Genomic DNA, 17,937 nt, shown 5'->3' on the forward strand with positions numbered 1-17,937 from the left:
GGACAAAACCTTAAGGACAGATAAGGACAGCCACCCCTCAGCATCAGAGTCAATGTGGCCCCAGTTTTTGGGCATGATCTTTTTGGGATGGCTCTTTGGGATGCCCGGAGCTTTTTGCAGGCCCCAATTGCTTCACTCCTTGTCAAAATAGTAACTGAATGGGCAAAAGCTTTCATTTCTTTCATTTCCAATAAGTGGAATGACCTGAGGAAAAGTGACTAATGTGACCTGTGCCATACCAGGCTCCTCCAATGAGAGAGCAGTGCCAGAGGCCATAGCTCAACTGGGAAACGTGAAACCTCAGTCTGACAACGTCCTACCCACTTTGCTCTAAATCAGAGGTGGTTAACATGTATGTGCATGGTGAACCCTTTGTTAAGGACAGAAAAGCCTATGAACCCACTTTCTCCAGCGTTGTTTGTTTGCTCGTCTTAATAACTGAATGAAATGCTAAACTTCAGTTAAATTGTTGTGAAAAAACTATACACACACACACACACAATCCTCATACAAGTTCACAAGCTCACTGAAATGTATCCATGGAAATCTTGGTGATCCAGAGACCTCAGATAAAGAACATCTTCCTTTCAACCACAATTGAATCAGTTGATTGAATATAACTAAAATGACTTTCAAAGATGTCCTAGAAAAATATCAGAAAGGGCTAATTTGGACACTGCTAGGTGACTCAGTGGATAGAGCCAGGTCTGGAGATGATAGGTCCTGAGTTCAAATTCTGACTTCAATCACTTCCTAGCATGTGATCCTGGACAAGTCACTCACTTAACCCCCATTGCCTAGCCCTTATCAATCTTCTCCCATAGAACCATCACATAATCTTGAGTCTAAGTTGGCAGGTAAAGGTTTCAAAAAATACATTTAAAAAAGGAAGAAAGAAAGAGCCAATCTGAGTCCCAGAAATAATTCAGTTCCTAAAATATCCCAGACTACTGGATACTACCTACTAAGACAAAATGAAAATCAGTGCTTCCCTTTAAAGAGTTAATATTCAAATCCCAAACAAGCAGTGTTTGTTAAATGTCTCCTATGCATTAGGCCCTGTGTCATATGATGGGGGAAGCAAAGACAAAGGAAAGAAAAAAAAGAAATGCCAAGCAAAAAAGAGGAAATCCTTGTGGTACCTGCCTCAAATAAACTGATGATGTCTGCCATGTTCCTCCCTGAGACTTCTCTTTTCCAGCCTGAACATCCTCTATTCCTTGGTGGATCCTTGTTCAAAATGGTTTGGAATCCTGTTTTGATCTCATCATCCTCCTCCATTCTAAAATGCTTTGTCCAGAATGGTACACGGCATTCTAGGTGTGGCTTTGAAGACAGCAGAGGGCAGTGGGAGCACAGTTCCCTTTGTTCTGGATGCTTGCTTACATTTCAGGATTTCATTTCTTTCAGCGATGCACTCTATTCATTCACAATAATGTGGGCTGGTGGAGGCCACCACAGCTTAGAAGCTGGTCTTCAAGAGTGTGTTGTCATAAAAACCCATCACCCCATAGCCAGGCTGGTGATGTCTTTCTCTGAACTTAGACTGGTTGGTCCTCAGGGCATGGGGACTCCCTGTTGAGTAGTCCACTAAATCAGCACTTATTCACCTAGAGAGTTTCACAGTTGGCAAATTCAAGAGCTTCCAAGCAAAGGAGAAAATCCTACAAGAAGCCAAGAAGAGGAGCTTCAGATATAGGGGGGCTCCCATAAGGATCACACAGGACTTAGCGGCTAACACACTAAGAGACCGCAAAGCATGGAACACGATATTTAGAAAGGCAAGAGAGCTGGGTCTCCAACCAAGAATCAACTACCCAGCAAAACTGACTATATACTTCCAGGGGAAAGTAAGGTCATTTAACAAAATAGAAGATTTCCAAGCATTTGCTAAGAAAAGACCAGAGCTCTGTGGAAAGTTCGATATCCAAGCACAGAAAGCAAGAGAAACATGAAAAGGTAAATATGAAAGAAAGGGAAAAGGAGATAAATCTTATCTTTTTCTTTAAGTCAAACTCTCTTCTATAAGGACTACATTTACATCAAATTATATATATTAATATGTGGGGAAAATGTTTTGTGTAACTCTCAAAAATTGTATGCATCATAAGAGTAGTTAGAAGAAACATGCATAGGGAAAGATTAGGGCATCAAGAAGATTTGGTGAAAGGGGGGGCAAAGAAAGAAAAAGGGAGGGGGGAATCGTCGAAAATACTAACATTTACTTCAAGAAATGGGGGGGGGACTAAATAGAATAATCTTTCCCATATAAAGATACACATGGGGAGGGGAGGGGAAGAACTCTCATATGAGAAGGAGAGGAAGAGAGCATGAAGTGGAATTACTTAAACCTTACTCTCAGTGAAATCAAATCTGAGAGGGAAGAACATCTAGATCCAGTGGGATCCTGAATTCTATCTTATCCAACAGGGTAAAAGAGAAAGGAAAATTAAGGAGGGGGAGGGAGGAGGTAGTATAAAAAAAGAAGGGAAGGAGAGGGGGAGGGGAAGGGAGCATAAAAATGGAGGGGATAGAAAGGGAAGCATATCAAGGGAGGGGACTAGGGGAACTGACCTAAAGTAAATCACTGGTTCAAAAGGTTATAGCTAAAGAAGAAAGGTCAGAACTAGGGGAAGATATCAAAATGCCAGGGAATCCACAAGTGACAATCATAACTTTGAACGTGAATGGGATTAACTCACCCATAAAACGTAGACAAATAGCAAATTGGATTAGAACCCAAAACCCTACCATATGTTGTCTTCAAGAAACACATATGAGGCGGGTTGATACTCACAAGGTTATAATTAAAGGATGGAGTAAGAGATTTTGGGCCTCAACTGATAGAAAGAAGGCAGGAGTTGCAATCATGATATCTGACAAAGCCAAAGCAAAAATAGACCTGATCAAAAGGGATAGGGAAGGTAAATATATTCTGTTAAAAGGGAGTACAGACAATGAGGAAATATCACTAATCAACATGCATGCACCAAATGGTATAGCATCCAAATTTCTAATGGAGAAACTAGGAGAATTGAAGGAGGAAATAGAGAGTAAAACCATATTAGTGGGAGACTTGAATCAACCACTATCAAATTTAGATAAATCAAACCAAAAAATAAATAAGAAAGAGGTAAAAGAGGTGAATGAAATCTTAGAAAAATTAGAGTTAATAGACATATGGAGAAAAATAAATAGGGACTAAAAGGAACCTTCTTCTCAGCACCACATGGCACATTCACAAAAATAGATCATACACTAGGTCACAGAAACATGGCATTCAAATGCAGAAAAGCAGAAATAATAAATGCAACCTTTTCAGATCATAAGGTAATAAAAATATTGATCAGTAAGGGTACATGGAGAGCCAAATCAAAAATTAATTGGAAATTAAATAATATGATACTCCAAAATTGGTTAGTTAGAGAAGAAATCATAGAAACAATTAATAATTTCATTGAGGAAAATGACAATGGTGAGACATCCTTTCAAACCTTATGGGATGCAGCCAAAGCAGTACTTAGAGGAAAATTTATATCCTTGAGTGCATATATTAACAAATTAGGGAGGGCATCCCTTCTGTTTTACTATAACTTCTAAGACAGAAGAGTAGTGAGGTCTAAGCAATAAGGGTTAAATGATTGATTTCTATAGTCACATAGCTAAGAAATGCCCAAGGTCATATTTGAGCTCAGGCTCTTCTGACTTTAGATCTAGCACTCTGTCCATTGTGCTACCCAAGGGTGCCTCAATGTCTTCTTTATAAAGGAAGGAAGAGTCTGTTTCTCAGAGAGGTGAAGGGATATTCCCACAAAGTCAACCTGATAGGTGTCCAAGTCATGTTTGGGGATCCCAGCTCTATATCTCATCATTCTACCACCTGACATAGGCTCTCACATGAAGTCTTTACAACTTTGTAAAAAAAAGAAATCAGCAGTTGGGTTCCATTGATCCAGCAGTGCCTTTATGACCTCAGGATCAACCTATCCAATTAAGAGCTACCAGGGAAGTTGTCAGTGGAGCCACTGGACCAGAAAGCAGTTCCATCTTAAAGTATTCCACCAAATGGTCTACAATATTGTGATATTTTCAGATCATACTTCCATCATCCTTCCTTCTCTGTGTCATCTGTCAATCAGTGAGGCATTTAAGAAGCCTCTACAATATTCCAAAAACATGGGATTCAAATTGTTATTCTTATTCTGTTCTGTCCAATTCTGTGACCTCATTTGAGGATGTCTTGGCAAAGATACTAGAATGGTTTGTCTTTTGCATCAACTTCTATGAGGAAACTGAGGCAAACAGAGTTAAGTGCTTTGCCTAGAATCTTACAAATAGTTAAGTGCCTAGGGATTGAAATATCAAAAATCAAGTACTCCCTATTCTCAAAAAGTTCCACATGCCATCCATCTTTGCCTTCTCCAAGTCACTGCCAGAATTTTGGAATAACCTAGAGCCACACTTAGGGCCCTATGATATTCCACGGGAAGCCGATATCCAGTTTCATAACAAACAATTCACGTCTGTTTTGAAGGTCAATTCATTTTTAGCAATTCTGAACCTTCCTAAGTGAACTCTCAGTAGCCCACACCCTCCTACTTTCTCTATGAGGGCAGCATGGATGCCACTGTGACAAGTCTTCCAGAAATCAAAGAATCCCAAGTGCGTGACATTCCTCTCCTATTATTCCCATCTGTAGACTAACCCAAGTAGCCATCATAGAAGTAACTCTGCAAACTTCATGGCCACATAGCAAAAACTTTATTCACAAGCAGATATGAAGAATGAAATATGGACATTCACTCGAATGAGCTCTGGGGCCCATCCATTAGGGTAACTGATGGAAAAGCCACACCTTGGGAGGGTCCAGTCTGACTCACATCCTACTGTCTTTAGCCTTGAATGATTAATCATGCTACTCTGCTTGAAAGAGCAGGGGAGGATATAAAGTCTTTCCCCCTTTTTCCTTCAGCCAGTTTCCAAGGTCTGCATCCTCAGGCTAGGACGGATGGAGGAGTGCCTTCTTTCAAGACTCTCTAAAAGGATTGGGTGAGAGACACAAGTGGATTATAAGGAATGCATTTTCATTAAAACCTGGGAATGTGTCCAATTATGCTAAGCAAGTGAGAGAGAGAGAGAGAGAGAGAGAGAGAGAGAGAGGAGAGAGAGAGAGAGAGAGAGAGAGAGAGAGAGCGAGAGAGAGAGAGAGAGAGAGAGAGAGCGAGAGAGAGAGAGAGAGAGAGAGAGAGAGAGAGAGAGAGAGAGAAAGGAGAGAGAGAGAGAAAGAGAGAGAGAGAGAGAGAGAGAGAGAGAGAGAGAGAGAGAAAGAGAGAGAAAGACGAGAGAGAGAAAGAGAGAGAGGAGAGAAAGAGAGAGAGAGAGAGAGAGAAAGAGAGAGAGAGAGAGAGAGAGAGAGAGAGAGAGAGCGCTTCTATTCCATTTGCAGCCAGAGAAAGTAGGACTCTAAAGATCTGTCTTCCTAGAATTGAGGCAGAGAAGGATCCAACAGGATAAAGGATCCCATTCACTAGTTCCTTGTTCCTTCTCTTACAGAAGCCTCTTATCTAGAGAGAATCTGCCAGCATCACACCAAGTAAATGAGGCATAGACGTTCCTTATTTCTCCCCCCACACATACACACCCCATTTCCTTTAAGCCAAAGGCAAGTGATGATTAAAACAAAACATCTCTGTTTCATAAGCACCAGGTACGTGGGATGTGCTGGAGCATGTTGCTGGCAAAGTTCTGATGAGACGCTCAAAGGCAGCGGTTACCTCCACAGGAATGGTACTGTGAACCTGTGAGCAAGTGTGCATGCACACATGCACATGTACACACACACACACACACACACACACACACACACACACACACACACACACTGCTCCCCACCCCCAATGCCCCGGCACAAAACCAAGAAGCTAAAGAAGGATTCTTATTGAGTCTTCCTTGTTTTTTTCCAGAGCTTTAGAAGGAGAGGAAAGGAGGACAAACCATTTTGTTGGGAAGTTCCTCTGAAACCCTTTGGCCTTCCCATAAGTGAGGTTTGTACCTAAATAAGCAACAGTCTACCTGACAAACCCAAACACCCATGTATAATTTAGAGTTGAGATCTATGGTGGGGGAGATCAGAGTGTTTCTTTTTAAACCCCTACCTTCCATCTTAGAATCTATACTAGGTTTTATTGGTTCCAAGGCAGCAGAAGGATAAGGGCTAGGCCATGGAGGTTAAGTAACTCATCCAGCTAGGAAGTGTGTAAGGACAGTTTTGAACTCAGGATCTCCTGTGTCTAGTCCTAACTCTCTGTCTACTGAGTCATCTATCTGCCCCTGAGATCACAGTGTTTTAAGTCTGGAACTAGAAGGCTCTTTAGAAGCCACTTGGTTCAACATATTCATTTTTACAAATGGGCAAACTGAGGATCAGAGGTTGTGTCTTCCCTATATTAGTAAGTGGGAGAGGCAGGATTTGAACTGAGATCTTCACACTCAAGAGAAACATTCTTTTAAGCAGTATCACACTGTTGTTTAAAAGCAACTCTTCCATTACCTATTTTCACGCCATATTTGTCATAAAAGTTAGAAGATTGATGGAACAGGATAGTCTTTATCAAAATTTAAACTTGAAATAATACTCTATCAGGACCAGACCTTGTCAATTCAAAATGCATTCATTAAATATCTGTCAGGTGCTCCATAGATATTATGCTTTCTGGCAATGTTAATACAAAGAGGAAAATTAATCATTCCTTGATCTCAAGGAACCCAGATTTTATGGGTGGCAGGGAGTTGGGATGCTAGAAGAGAAATACAAATGAATAAAACAAAATATATAGACTATAAATTACAGAGAAGACATCAACCCGGATTAGTGGAAGGAATTTCCTCATGGGGAATCTACCTCTCCATCACCGAATTCACAAGTCTACTTCCGGAGGTAGCTAGGTGGCACAGTGGCTAAACTGCCAGACCTTGAGTCAGGAGAGCCCGAGTTCAAATCTGGCCTCAAAGACTTCCTAGCTCTGTGAAACTGGGCACATAAATCACCTAATCCTGTTCACCCTTCTGTCTTAGAGTTGTTACAAAGACAGAAAGTAAGCTTTTTAGTCTTTCTTATCTTTACCCCTTTTGGCCAATGGAATGTTTAATGGAAATGGCACCCTGCTCTACGGGGGGTAGGGGGGACGCTTGCTTCAGCTATAACAGAGCTTCTCTTTAAGGAAGTTAGAATGCCCCCTTTCCTTATATAGACTATTATTCTGGGTTGCTCCAGTCCTGATCTTCCATTTTGTGGTTACCAAAGAGTAGTGTTTCTTTTTCCTTTTTTTTCTTTCTCTTGCCTCTTCTTTAACCATTCTTCATTCAACAAATATTTCAATGAAGAGGTTGAGTCAAAACAAGCCAAACAAAATAAAATAAAAACCTCCAATTAACCCATGTGTCTAGTCAGAGGCAGAGGGGTGTGAAGTGCAACAGTTAAAATGAAATCGTGAACTTATCCCTATATCTCAATTTTCTAGGCTGTGCTTCCTTTGATAAAGAAGCACACTCGACAAAAAGGAGCACACTCAAGGGCCAGCAGAACCCAGAAAACAAAGTCTGCTTTCTCCAGCAATGCCCTCTGAAACAAAATGGCTTTGGGGGACGAGGGGGAAGTGGTGTGATGGCAGAACAACATATCGATTCTTACAAAGACTCTCACAATCTTGTTCACCTTCTTATTCTTATTCCTTTTCTCAGTTAAGATACCAGAGAAATGTTAAGAGCAGAAAAGGAATAAATGATCTTAGGGAAGAGGAGTTTATTAAGTAGAAGAAATATGAGTCTACCCTAGGAAGGAAATAGATGAAATGTGTGTGTATGTGTGTGCTTGTGTTTACATGAAGGGGCTAGAATTCAGAGATTCCCATGAGAAAGCTCCTGGAGAATGTGAGAGCTCAGGTCACCTGAAAATATAGAGTATCAAGAGAGAAAAGGACCTTCGAACATACAATGGTAGAGCCAAAAGGTGACTTAGGATGGAATTTTGGAAAATATATGTGGAAAACTGTTATTGCAAGTAATTGGAAAAAATATCTTTGAATAAAAAAGAACATAGAAGGTGGATATAAGATCTAAATATTAGATCACAGGAACTAGAATGCTGGAATTAGAAAAGGATTTGGGTGGGAGAGACTAGACTATCAGTGCTTAGAAACTGACTTAAAACAAGTCTAGTTAGCATAACCTATGACCCTAGTTAAGAGTCTCTAAGCAACAGGTAGAGATGGTCCAGTTTCTAAGCAATCTTAGAATATAGAAAACAGAATGTCAGTTCCAGATGAGTCTTTTGAAAGTGGAATAAAAATTTTCTGAGTTACAGGGGGTCTTAGAACGCAGGTTTTAGAAATGTTGAGCCAAAATAGAATATATTTACTTTTGAATGTAAAATTTTGGAACTCTTAGAACCTAGAACACAGAACTGGGGATCAACTAGTCCAGTCCCTCATTAGATGGCTTAGGAAACTGACCATAGAGGACTCAGGGTAGTCACATCACCATCAGCAACAACACACCTAAAGTCTATGCTGCATACAGATTGTGTCAAGGGCCCTGGGAGATAAAAGGAGTGTAAGCCATGGCCCTCCCTTTCATGCATCCACAACATGCAGAGAGGCAGATGCTGTAGGAAAAAAGCAGTGGCAGTCAACAGCACATGTCCAGTACTACACAAACCTAGATGAGTCTTGAAAGAAAAGGTAGAATTGAAACTTCTTCTGACTCTTAGTCTCATCACCTTTGCATTCTACTGAGCTACTTCCATCTTGCTTCTCTCTGGATTACCAGGCAAGGTTTGGCCATTTCCTTCACCTCTACCCCACCCACCTGAGGCAGAGCAGATACTCACTTATCCAAGGACTTTCCGGGAAAGACAAAGTTGCCCAGACAGATGCGACAGATGCTGTTCAGGGGGATGCATTGTAACTGAACACAGCTGAGCATGATGAAGTCATATTTGCAGATCAGCAGGGTGTCTTCCGTGATAGCCACCAGCCTTTCCTTCTCATTGTTCCAGTGGTCTACTCTGTAGGGAGCGATGGGATGGAACAAGGATTAACAATTGGTCTTTTCCAAAAGGGAAGAAGAGTGAAAGGCATAAGGAGAATCCTGAATCCAAAACTAGTGAGGAAGCTTTGGACATTTCCTATATAATCAGAGGACTTGACATCTCTATAGCTTTTTCTAGATTCAAAATGGCTTGTGTGTTTATCTTGTATCCTTGAGTCAATCTTGTAAGGACACCACTGTCCTTATAAATATAGCCATTTTACAGCTTAGGAAACGGAGGCTCGGAGAACTCATGGATTCTCCATGGTTACACTGCAGACAAGTGCTGAAGTGGGGATTTGAATTCAGGATATTCTGACTCTAACTAAATTCCTCATGCAATATTCATGTAAAAGAGGCAGAGTAGAGGAGAGTTCAAATGATACTCCCAAAAAAGATAAAGCAAAGATACATAAGTTTTGAATCTCACCATGTCCTCAAAGAATGTTGTGTCTTTGTATATGTATATGTCTAGCTACTTTTTTCTCTTTTTTAATTTAGAAAATTTTTCCATGGTTACATGATTCATCCCCCTCTTTCCTCCCCCATCCTGACGCCAATAAACACTTCCACTGGGTTATATATGTATCATTGTTCAAAACCTATTTCCACATTGTTTATATTTGCAGTAGAGTGATCTTTTAACACCAGACCCCCAGTCATATACCCATCAAACTACATGATCAATCCTATGTTTTTCTTCTGTGTTTCTACTCCCACGTTTCTTTCTCTGGATGTGGATACATTCTTTTTCATATGTCCCTCGGGATTGTCCTGTATCATTGCATTACTGTTAGTAGCAAAGTCAGTTACATTCAATTGTGCCACAATGTATCAGCCTCTGTGTACAATGTTCTCCTGGTTCTGCTCCTTTCACTCTGCATCATTTCCTGGAGGTCGTTCCAGTTCACATGGAATTCCTCCAGTTCATCATTCCTTTCTGTCTAGCTACTTTTTTAAGGCAACACAGTTAGTCTTTGTGGTCCCCTTGTTAAACTACATCACCCTCAAAGTGGACAAGCCTGCAGATGCATTGTGGTTGAGTGGGAATTGCAAAGCATTAATTTACTGAAAATATCCTAAATGCCATGCACTCTGTTAGGTACTGAGGGGGACCAAGACAAAAGCCAAAGAGGCTGTGCCTTCAAGGAGCTTACATTGTAACAGGAGAGACATTATGCACACATATAATTATATGTAGAACAGAAACAAAACAGATACAAAATAACTCTGGGGGGAAGAAGGCACCAGAAACTGGGGAGACTGGGAAGACTGGGAAAGACTTCTTACAGAAATTACATAATCTAGTTAGAGCTGGGTTACTTAATTAATCAAGGAATTTAAAAATGGAAATGAAGAGGGAGAGGCTAGCCAGTGCAAAATCAAAGAGGTTGAAGATGAAGGCTGCTGAGGAAAGGCCAGTGAAACAGCCCGTATGCTTCACTTCGAGAAGGAATTTGTAGGATCAAAGAGGATTAAGACTGAAAAAGTAGAGTGAAGTTAAATTTGAAAAAAAAAAGGGTTTAAATGGCAAATAATAACAATTTATATTTGATCCTGGGAATAATAAACATAAAGAGGTAACACAGCTAGACCAGTAATTTTTGGCAGTCACTTTGAGATCTTGGAAAATGGACTGGAGTAAAGAGAAATTTGAGATAGGGAGACAAATATCAGAATATTATAACAGTGTGGGAATGAGTAATGGATTACCATTGGGTAGTTGCTGAGTGAATAGCGAGAAGGGGACAGAAGCAAAAAATGGTGAGATAGCAACCTCATGATCAATGACAACTGACTTGATATGTCTGGTACAGGAGGGAGGAACTGACCAATGAGACCCACCGTTCTGAGCATGGGTATTCAAAGTTAGTGATTAAAGGATGTCTGCAAAATCTCGAAAGTCTACATAGAAATTGTAGCAGCCCATTTCTCTGTACATTCTTTGAAGGGCTAGGTTCATTGGCCAGTCCCTAATTACATGTCAAGTGAGTCAGACAGAGGAATTAAATGTGATATTGAGATCAAGAGCCTTTGAGACTGAAAGGAGGGTTAGGCTTTAAGTCTGAGAGATAATTTGTGAGGAATATACTAGTTTCTGATTTAGGAGATCATAAAATTTAGATGCCTTTGGGGGTCCAGCTTTAAATTTTCCAAGGTAATTAGTGATGTGGGAACAGAGTTAAGGACACTGACTAGAAGTGACATTAAGATTTGAGTGGCATCTGCATAGAAATGATAATCAAATGCAAGAGGGATGCTGAGATCACCAACCCAGATAGCATGGAGGGAAAATAAAAGAGGGCCCTAGATAGAACACTGGGATATTTCCATAGTTAAAGCTATGATAATGTGGCAGGTGAAAGATGAATGAGGAAACTGGGTTTGAGCTTCAGTGAATATTTATTTATTTATTAAGCAATGTGTGCAAGTTGCCTAACAAATCGGGACCAGACCTCCTTAGCTTAGAATCAGGGAGGGATAAATTTTCATGGATTAAAAACAATCAAATAAGACAAACTAATTAAAAGAAAACAATCAACTGGATTATAAAACTAAATTATCTGATTTCTAATTGGAAGAGAATTAGGGACTTGGCAAGTCAGGAGGAGGAGTCAACAGGTGAAATTTCCTGAAATCAGAAAAAAATTAAAAAAAAAAAGATGCCTACTTCCCCATCTGTCTGTACTCAATCAAAGGAACATGGACACAATAAATGATGGATCAGTCAGTATGAGGCCAATTTTCAGAGAAGACATATGGGTTGCTTGATATGTCTAATTTTGAGGAAATTCTTCCCATCAATCTTCATATCTTAGTGTCTTTCTCATTAGCATAACTTTGTTGTTCAGTCATGTCTGACTCTTTGTGACCCCTTTTGGGGATTTCTTTGCACAGATATTGGAGCGGTTTACAATTTCTTTCTCTAGTTTATTTTACAGATGAATAACTGAGGCCAACAGGGGTAAGTGATTTGCCCAAAGTCACATAGCTGGTAAATGTCTGAGGCCAAATTTGAACCGAGATCTTTCTGAATCCAAGCCCTCGTGCTCTTTCTACTTTACCACCCAAGGGCCCAAGTTTCTGCTTACCATAATGCAGGTCCTTAGTCAAGAGTCACAATTTCTACAATTGAATAAAGTGTTCTCATGAGACAGAAATTGGACTGCACTTATCATAGAATAGAAAAGCAACTGAGCTAGCTCCAGAACCAAGCACTCAATTCCCACAATTAACCACTTGCTGTTCTAATCCCCTCAATTCCCTCAAGAAGAGTAAAGATGCAGCAAAGAAGCCTGAGAAGGAATGATCAGATATATTAGAGGAGATATAAAAGAAGGAAGCATCTCAACAACTATCAAAGGAGAAAGAATCACAGAGAAAATGGTAGTCCCCAGTGTCAAATGTCCAGAGGGTTGAAAAGCATGACAACTGAGAAAAAGCCATCAGCTTTGGCCATTGAGAAATCACTATGTGACAACTAAGTGGCTCAGTACATAGCCTACAAGGCCTGGAGTCAGGAGGACTTGCGTTCATATCTGGTTTCAGACACTTCCTAGTTGTGTGACCCTGGATAAGTCACTTAGTGCCATTTGCCTGGTTCTTGCCCTTCTGTCATAGAGTTGTTTCTAAGACAGGAACTAAGGATTAAACAATAAAGCATTGGCGATTTTAGAAGCAATCATTTCAGTTGAGTTATTAGGTCAGACATCAGAGTAAAAGTGTTTTAGGAGAATGAAAGGAGAGCAGATGGAGGAAATGAGAGTAGACAGAATTTTCAAGGAGTTTAAGAAAGAAAAGAAATAACAAGAAGATAGCTAGGAGGGATGGTAATATCTAGTGATTTTTTAAGGATGTGGGAGAAATAAATGTATTTGTAGGAAGTGAAGAAAATAACATTAGGTGAGGAGAGAATAGCAACTAGTTGGAATAGATGAAAGCGAGAGGAAAAGGCTGGACAACATGAGGTCAAAAAGGTTTCAGTGACATTTGGATGCATTGGCGTTGGGGAGGATAAAGGCCACCTCTTCATCAGAGAAGGGAATCAAGAGAACATTGTGGGCTTTGAAGATATCAAGGAATTTTCAGATGAATAGAAGGTGAAGAGAGGGAGCTCATGGAAAATGGCTTCCATTTTCTCAATAAAGTACTGGTCAAAGTCTTTATCCAAGAGGATGAAGGGGTGGGGGGAGATCTTTTTTTTTTAATTATTTGTTTATTTTTATTTTAAAATGTTTTTCCATGTTCCCATAATTCATTTTCTTTCCCTCCCTTCTCCCCATCTAGAGATGACAAACACTCCCACAGGGTTATACAAATGTTATCACTGGATACTTATTTCCAAACTATTCATTTTTTACTATAGAATGATTTTTAAAGCCTAAACCCCAAATCACATGCCCTTTATACCTGTGATATGTGATGTCATATGTTTTGCTTTTGCATTTCTACTCCCAGAGGTCTTTCTCAGAATATGGATAACATTCTTCCCCATGGGGGGGGGGGGCGCGGGTAACATCCTGGCTTGTTGCATTGCTACTAGAAGCAAAGTCCATTACATTGGATGTTTCCACAGTGTCTTACTTTCAGTGTTCAATGTTCTCCTGGTTCTGCTCATTTCGCTCTGCATCAGTTCATTGAGATTTTCTTATTTCATATAGAATGTTTCCAGATCATCAATCCTTACAGCACAGTAGTATTCCACACAATCATTTACCACAATATGTTCAGTCATTCCCCAATTGAGAGACACCCCTTCATTTTCCTTTTTTATTTGGCCACCACAAAGAGTGCGGCTATAAATATTTTTGTACGTATTTTCCCTTATGATTTCTTTGGAGTATAAACCCAGCAGTGGTGTGGCTGAATCAAAGGGTAGACAGTCTTTTAAAGTCCTTTGGGTATAATTCCAAATTGTCCTCCAGAATGGCTATATTAATTCACAACTCCATCAGCAATGCATTAATGTCCCAATTTTGCCACAACCCCTTCAACACTTATTATTTTTCTTTACTCTCATATTGGCCAATCTGCAAGATGTGAGGTGGTACCTCAGCATTGTTTTGATTTGCATTTCTCTGATTATGAGAGATTTAGGACACTTTTTCATGTGCTTATTGATAGTTTTAATTTCTTTATCTGAAAACTGCCTATCCATGTGAAGAAGCAGAGATCCTGTGGGGAGTCTAGAGAAATGTTATTAGTACTTTATTTTTTTAGCAGTTTCATTAAAATTCTACCTTTTCCCTTGAAGTTTACTTTGATTCCTATAGTTCATATTCATCTCTCCTTTTCTCAATCCCTTTTGGCCTTTTAGGATTGTCTAATTGTGGATTGTATCATTCTTTGGTTTATACTTGGTTTATCTCCATATTTATTTTTATTTATTTACCTCCATGTTTATATTTGCTTATCTCCATACACACACAATGCCACTAGGTTTCTTTGCCCTGAGTAAGCACATCGTGTCTTCCAACCGAATTACCTGTCCCCTGACAGGCAGGGACCCTCATTCATACTCCTATAACATCCAGCCCAAAGATGCATCCATGAGACTCTCAAGATCCAAAAGCAGCAGCTGACTTTCCATGGAGCTAAGGTTTACAGCATGATGAAATGTTCTCCTGGTGCCTCAAAGTGGCAGAACCAGGACCACCATCACCTACTCCAGGTAATTGCAGTCAGTTGTGAAAGGCTGGCCTATGGGCACAGTTAGGTCTGAGGATGAGCAGAAGATGGAAGAAGCTCCTCAAATGGTTAATGCCTTTTGGTTACTCTGGTGATTTGTGTTTCTTTTTATTTCAGCCAGGAAAACACAAAGAATATTGATGAAGGGGGGTTGGGGGTGGAAGAGCTGCAGCCTACAACAAAGGCAGCACTACCTTTCCACATCACCAAAATCACAGCTCTTCTTACATGCATTTAGCAACTAACATTTATTAATCTATGTGACAGGCACTTGACCAAGAGCTGGGTATAGGCAAATAATTGGCTCTTTCTTTATCTCTCCCATATATATTCCTGCCCCAAAAGGGATATATATATATATATATATATATGTACATATACATATATAATATGTCTTTTGGGGGTATTCCAATACCTTAGCACACAGTAGGCACTTAATAAATTCTTATTGGTCAACTTACTTTTCCCATGCTATACTCTTTTCCTCAAGTCTGTTTGCTGGATCCAATGAAAGGAGTGATGGAAGGACAGGGGTTGTTCACTCTCCTTATTGGGTTCCTTCTTGGCATTATTCCCTGTCAGTCACTATCCCTATAATCATTCTTCAGCAGACTTATAATTGAGACTTTTTGCACCCCAGACTAGTAGACTAAATGAGCCTCACTTGGGGATGGAGAGGAAAAAAGAGTGATTGACTGAAGGAGACAAGCTCTTGGAATGCCTTCCTCAACCCACCCCAAGTCTGGTTGCTGACCATCTAGTAGTTATCGATATCAATGCATTATTCTTATTGTTTCTAGGTGACTGAAGGAGTGAAGTATATCAGTGCCCAGAGGGAAAGCTCAAGTCCCATCCCTATCATTTTTCTGTTCTTTATGGTATTCCATGAGGACAGACAGACAACGGCTCTTCGAGGGAACAATTCCTGGGTCAAATCTAATATGTAGACAGAGGGGAAGAGAAGGGTGGGGGGAGAGAGGAAAAGAAGGGATGCTCGATCGTCTGTTGAGCCCTCTTGGGCTTGACAAGAAAGAGCTTTCTGAACTTGAAATGTCCTATCAAACAGCTTCCTGCATCACCCAAAATAGATTGTATCTACTTAGCAACAAGTTGGAAGCAACCGCCTGGTAAGCCAGTCTTCATTTCCTTCCAAAAGAAAGTCAATCACAAGTTAAAAGGTCTGCACAGAACATTTCCTTGATTCATAATGAGATTTATTCTCAAAGGTAAAGAATTCAGGAAAGAAAGAATTCTTTTTAGGAACACGGGTGCTCTGTTTTGACACAGACTCTGCATAATTTCCATGTGGGGAATGTGGGAATCAGATTAAACCACCAGCTTATAAATAGCTGTGAGCCTGTAGCCTGAGTCTCTGGCTTGTTTGTTTATTGATGCATTTTTACTTCAGTCACCCCATTTTTCTGCCATATATTAGGGTGTAACCATTTTCTTATACAATCTCACTACTTGCCACTGGGAGTGGACATGAGCCAAAATTGTGGCACAGTGGAAAACTCTATATTTGTAATCAAAATTGTGGGCTCAATTCCTGACTTTCCTACTTCATTCCTGGATTTCCCATTTGCTCTTAGGCAAGTGGGTGTCTTCCAATGGCACAGAAATTAGGTCTCACAGTCAGAAAGACCCAAGTTTAAAGCTGCTTCTGATATTTATAAGCCACAAGAACTTGGATGAGTTATCTAAACTCTCCTTCCATTTCCTCATCTCTAAGATAAGAAGGTTAAACTTGATAGCCTTTCCAGCCCTTTCAGTTGTAAGTTTATGATCCTGAATCACAGGGGGAGGTAAGAGCATCCCTGGTAGTCAGGTGCCCAGTGTATTTCCAAGGCAAGGCAGGAAAAGGGGGTAATGAATGGAGCCCTCACCTCCTGCCCTCCTTTGGCTAACTGTTCATTTGCAATTGGCAAACAACAAAAGAGCCTTTTCATAGAACTCAACTTGGTGGTGGATGACCGGAATGTAAATTCCTACCATAGTGATGGTCACACAAATATAAACACTGTTTCTATGACATCAAACCCAATTTTGAGGCTACCAACAAAAAGGTCTCTCAGGATCATGCCTTTTCCAAATCACAGTCTCATGATGGAATCTTGGAATCAGACAATCTAAGCCCCTCAAAAGTAGTGGAGTTCTGAAGACCCCGAGGGAAGAAGTCTGGTTCAAGGAACATTTAATGACACGGTACCTTTCTCCTCATCATAATCTGTTTGCTAGCTACCTCTGAGACCTTGGGTAAATCACTTCCCTGTCTCTGGGCCTCAGTTTGAGAATGCCTCTGGGATGGTAGAAGTATAGAAAAAAATAATACCACTAAGGGCATTCTTCTTCTTCCTCCTATCCACTTGACCTGCCACTGTGTCCCAAAATATTTTAGATTTTACCACCAAACCTTTCTCTATACTCCAGGCCTTCAGTTATATCATCTGATTTACTGATGTATCCCCTTGTCATATAATCTGCCCCACCTCTGCTCCCTTAGGCCTCCTGGGCTTTCCCATATGTCCTGGAGATGAACTTTCTTTCATGTGTTCTCTATCTCCCCACCTCTACTGAAGAAGGAGTTGTTTGAGTGCTGAGACTCTACTTTCCTGTTGTATTCCTAGTGCTCAGCCCACCCAGTGCTTGGCACATCATGAGTATTTAATATTTTCTTCTTTCATCTACAACAGAAAAGATTGGACTAGATGGTCTTCAATGTCCTTTCCAAACTTAAATCTCTGTTCCTAGGATCATAATCCAATACCTACTTTACTGAGAACCCCCTCTATTCCATATCTGATGACATTCCTTCTTTTTTAAACCCATAACTTCCATCTTAGAATCAATATTGTTTATTGGTTTCAAGACAGAAGGGTCATAAAGGTTAGGCAATGGGGTTAAGTGACTTGCCCAAAGTCACATAGCTTGGATGTATCTGAGGCCAGATTTGAACCCAGGATCTAGCCCTGGTTTTCAGTTCACTGAGCCATCTAACTGCCCCCACTGATGACATTTTATTCAATCTTCAAGACTCCTGATGCGAGGTAACCTATAGTTTCCTGACACAAATCATATTGAAAACTCCTCTTCAGGAAAGAGGACAATGTGCTTTTTGTGATCACCTCATGGTAACTTGGAGGACTTTTAGGACCCATTTCA

At 40.3% G+C, this 17,937-nt stretch overlaps 1 protein-coding gene and 2 long non-coding RNA genes across 5 annotated transcripts in view; 1 reads left to right on the top strand and 2 right to left on the bottom strand.

Annotated features, from left to right (window-relative positions):
• LOC103102713 (uncharacterized) overlaps positions 1-1,424 on the bottom strand; it is a 32,203-nt gene extending 30,779 nt beyond the window's left edge. Inside the window, exon 1 of the long non-coding RNA XR_472168.3 lies at positions 1,143-1,424. This is a non-coding gene — a long non-coding RNA (uncharacterized LOC103102713). The remainder of the gene's footprint in view (positions 1-1,142) is intronic.
• The window catches only part of TPRG1 (tumor protein p63 regulated 1), a 170,938-nt gene that overhangs the window by 74,573 nt on the left and 78,428 nt on the right, over positions 1-17,937 (bottom strand). For all 3 annotated transcript variants that reach the window (XM_001362693.3, XM_056808199.1, XM_056808200.1), the window contains one exon: positions 8,888-9,064. In XM_001362693.3, the coding sequence (XP_001362730.2) occupies positions 8,888-9,064 (177 nt within the window). The remainder of the gene's footprint in view (positions 1-8,887; positions 9,065-17,937) is intronic.
• On the top strand, positions 1,817-16,198 carry LOC103102602 (uncharacterized). The gene is made up of 4 exons (XR_001624519.2): positions 1,817-1,959; positions 4,973-5,049; positions 5,964-6,044; positions 15,576-16,198. It is a non-coding gene; the product is annotated as an uncharacterized LOC103102602 (long non-coding RNA).

This window comes from Monodelphis domestica, chromosome 8 (assembly GCF_027887165.1).
Source record: "Monodelphis domestica isolate mMonDom1 chromosome 8, mMonDom1.pri, whole genome shotgun sequence".
NCBI classification, from domain to species: domain Eukaryota; kingdom Metazoa; phylum Chordata; class Mammalia; order Didelphimorphia; family Didelphidae; genus Monodelphis; species Monodelphis domestica.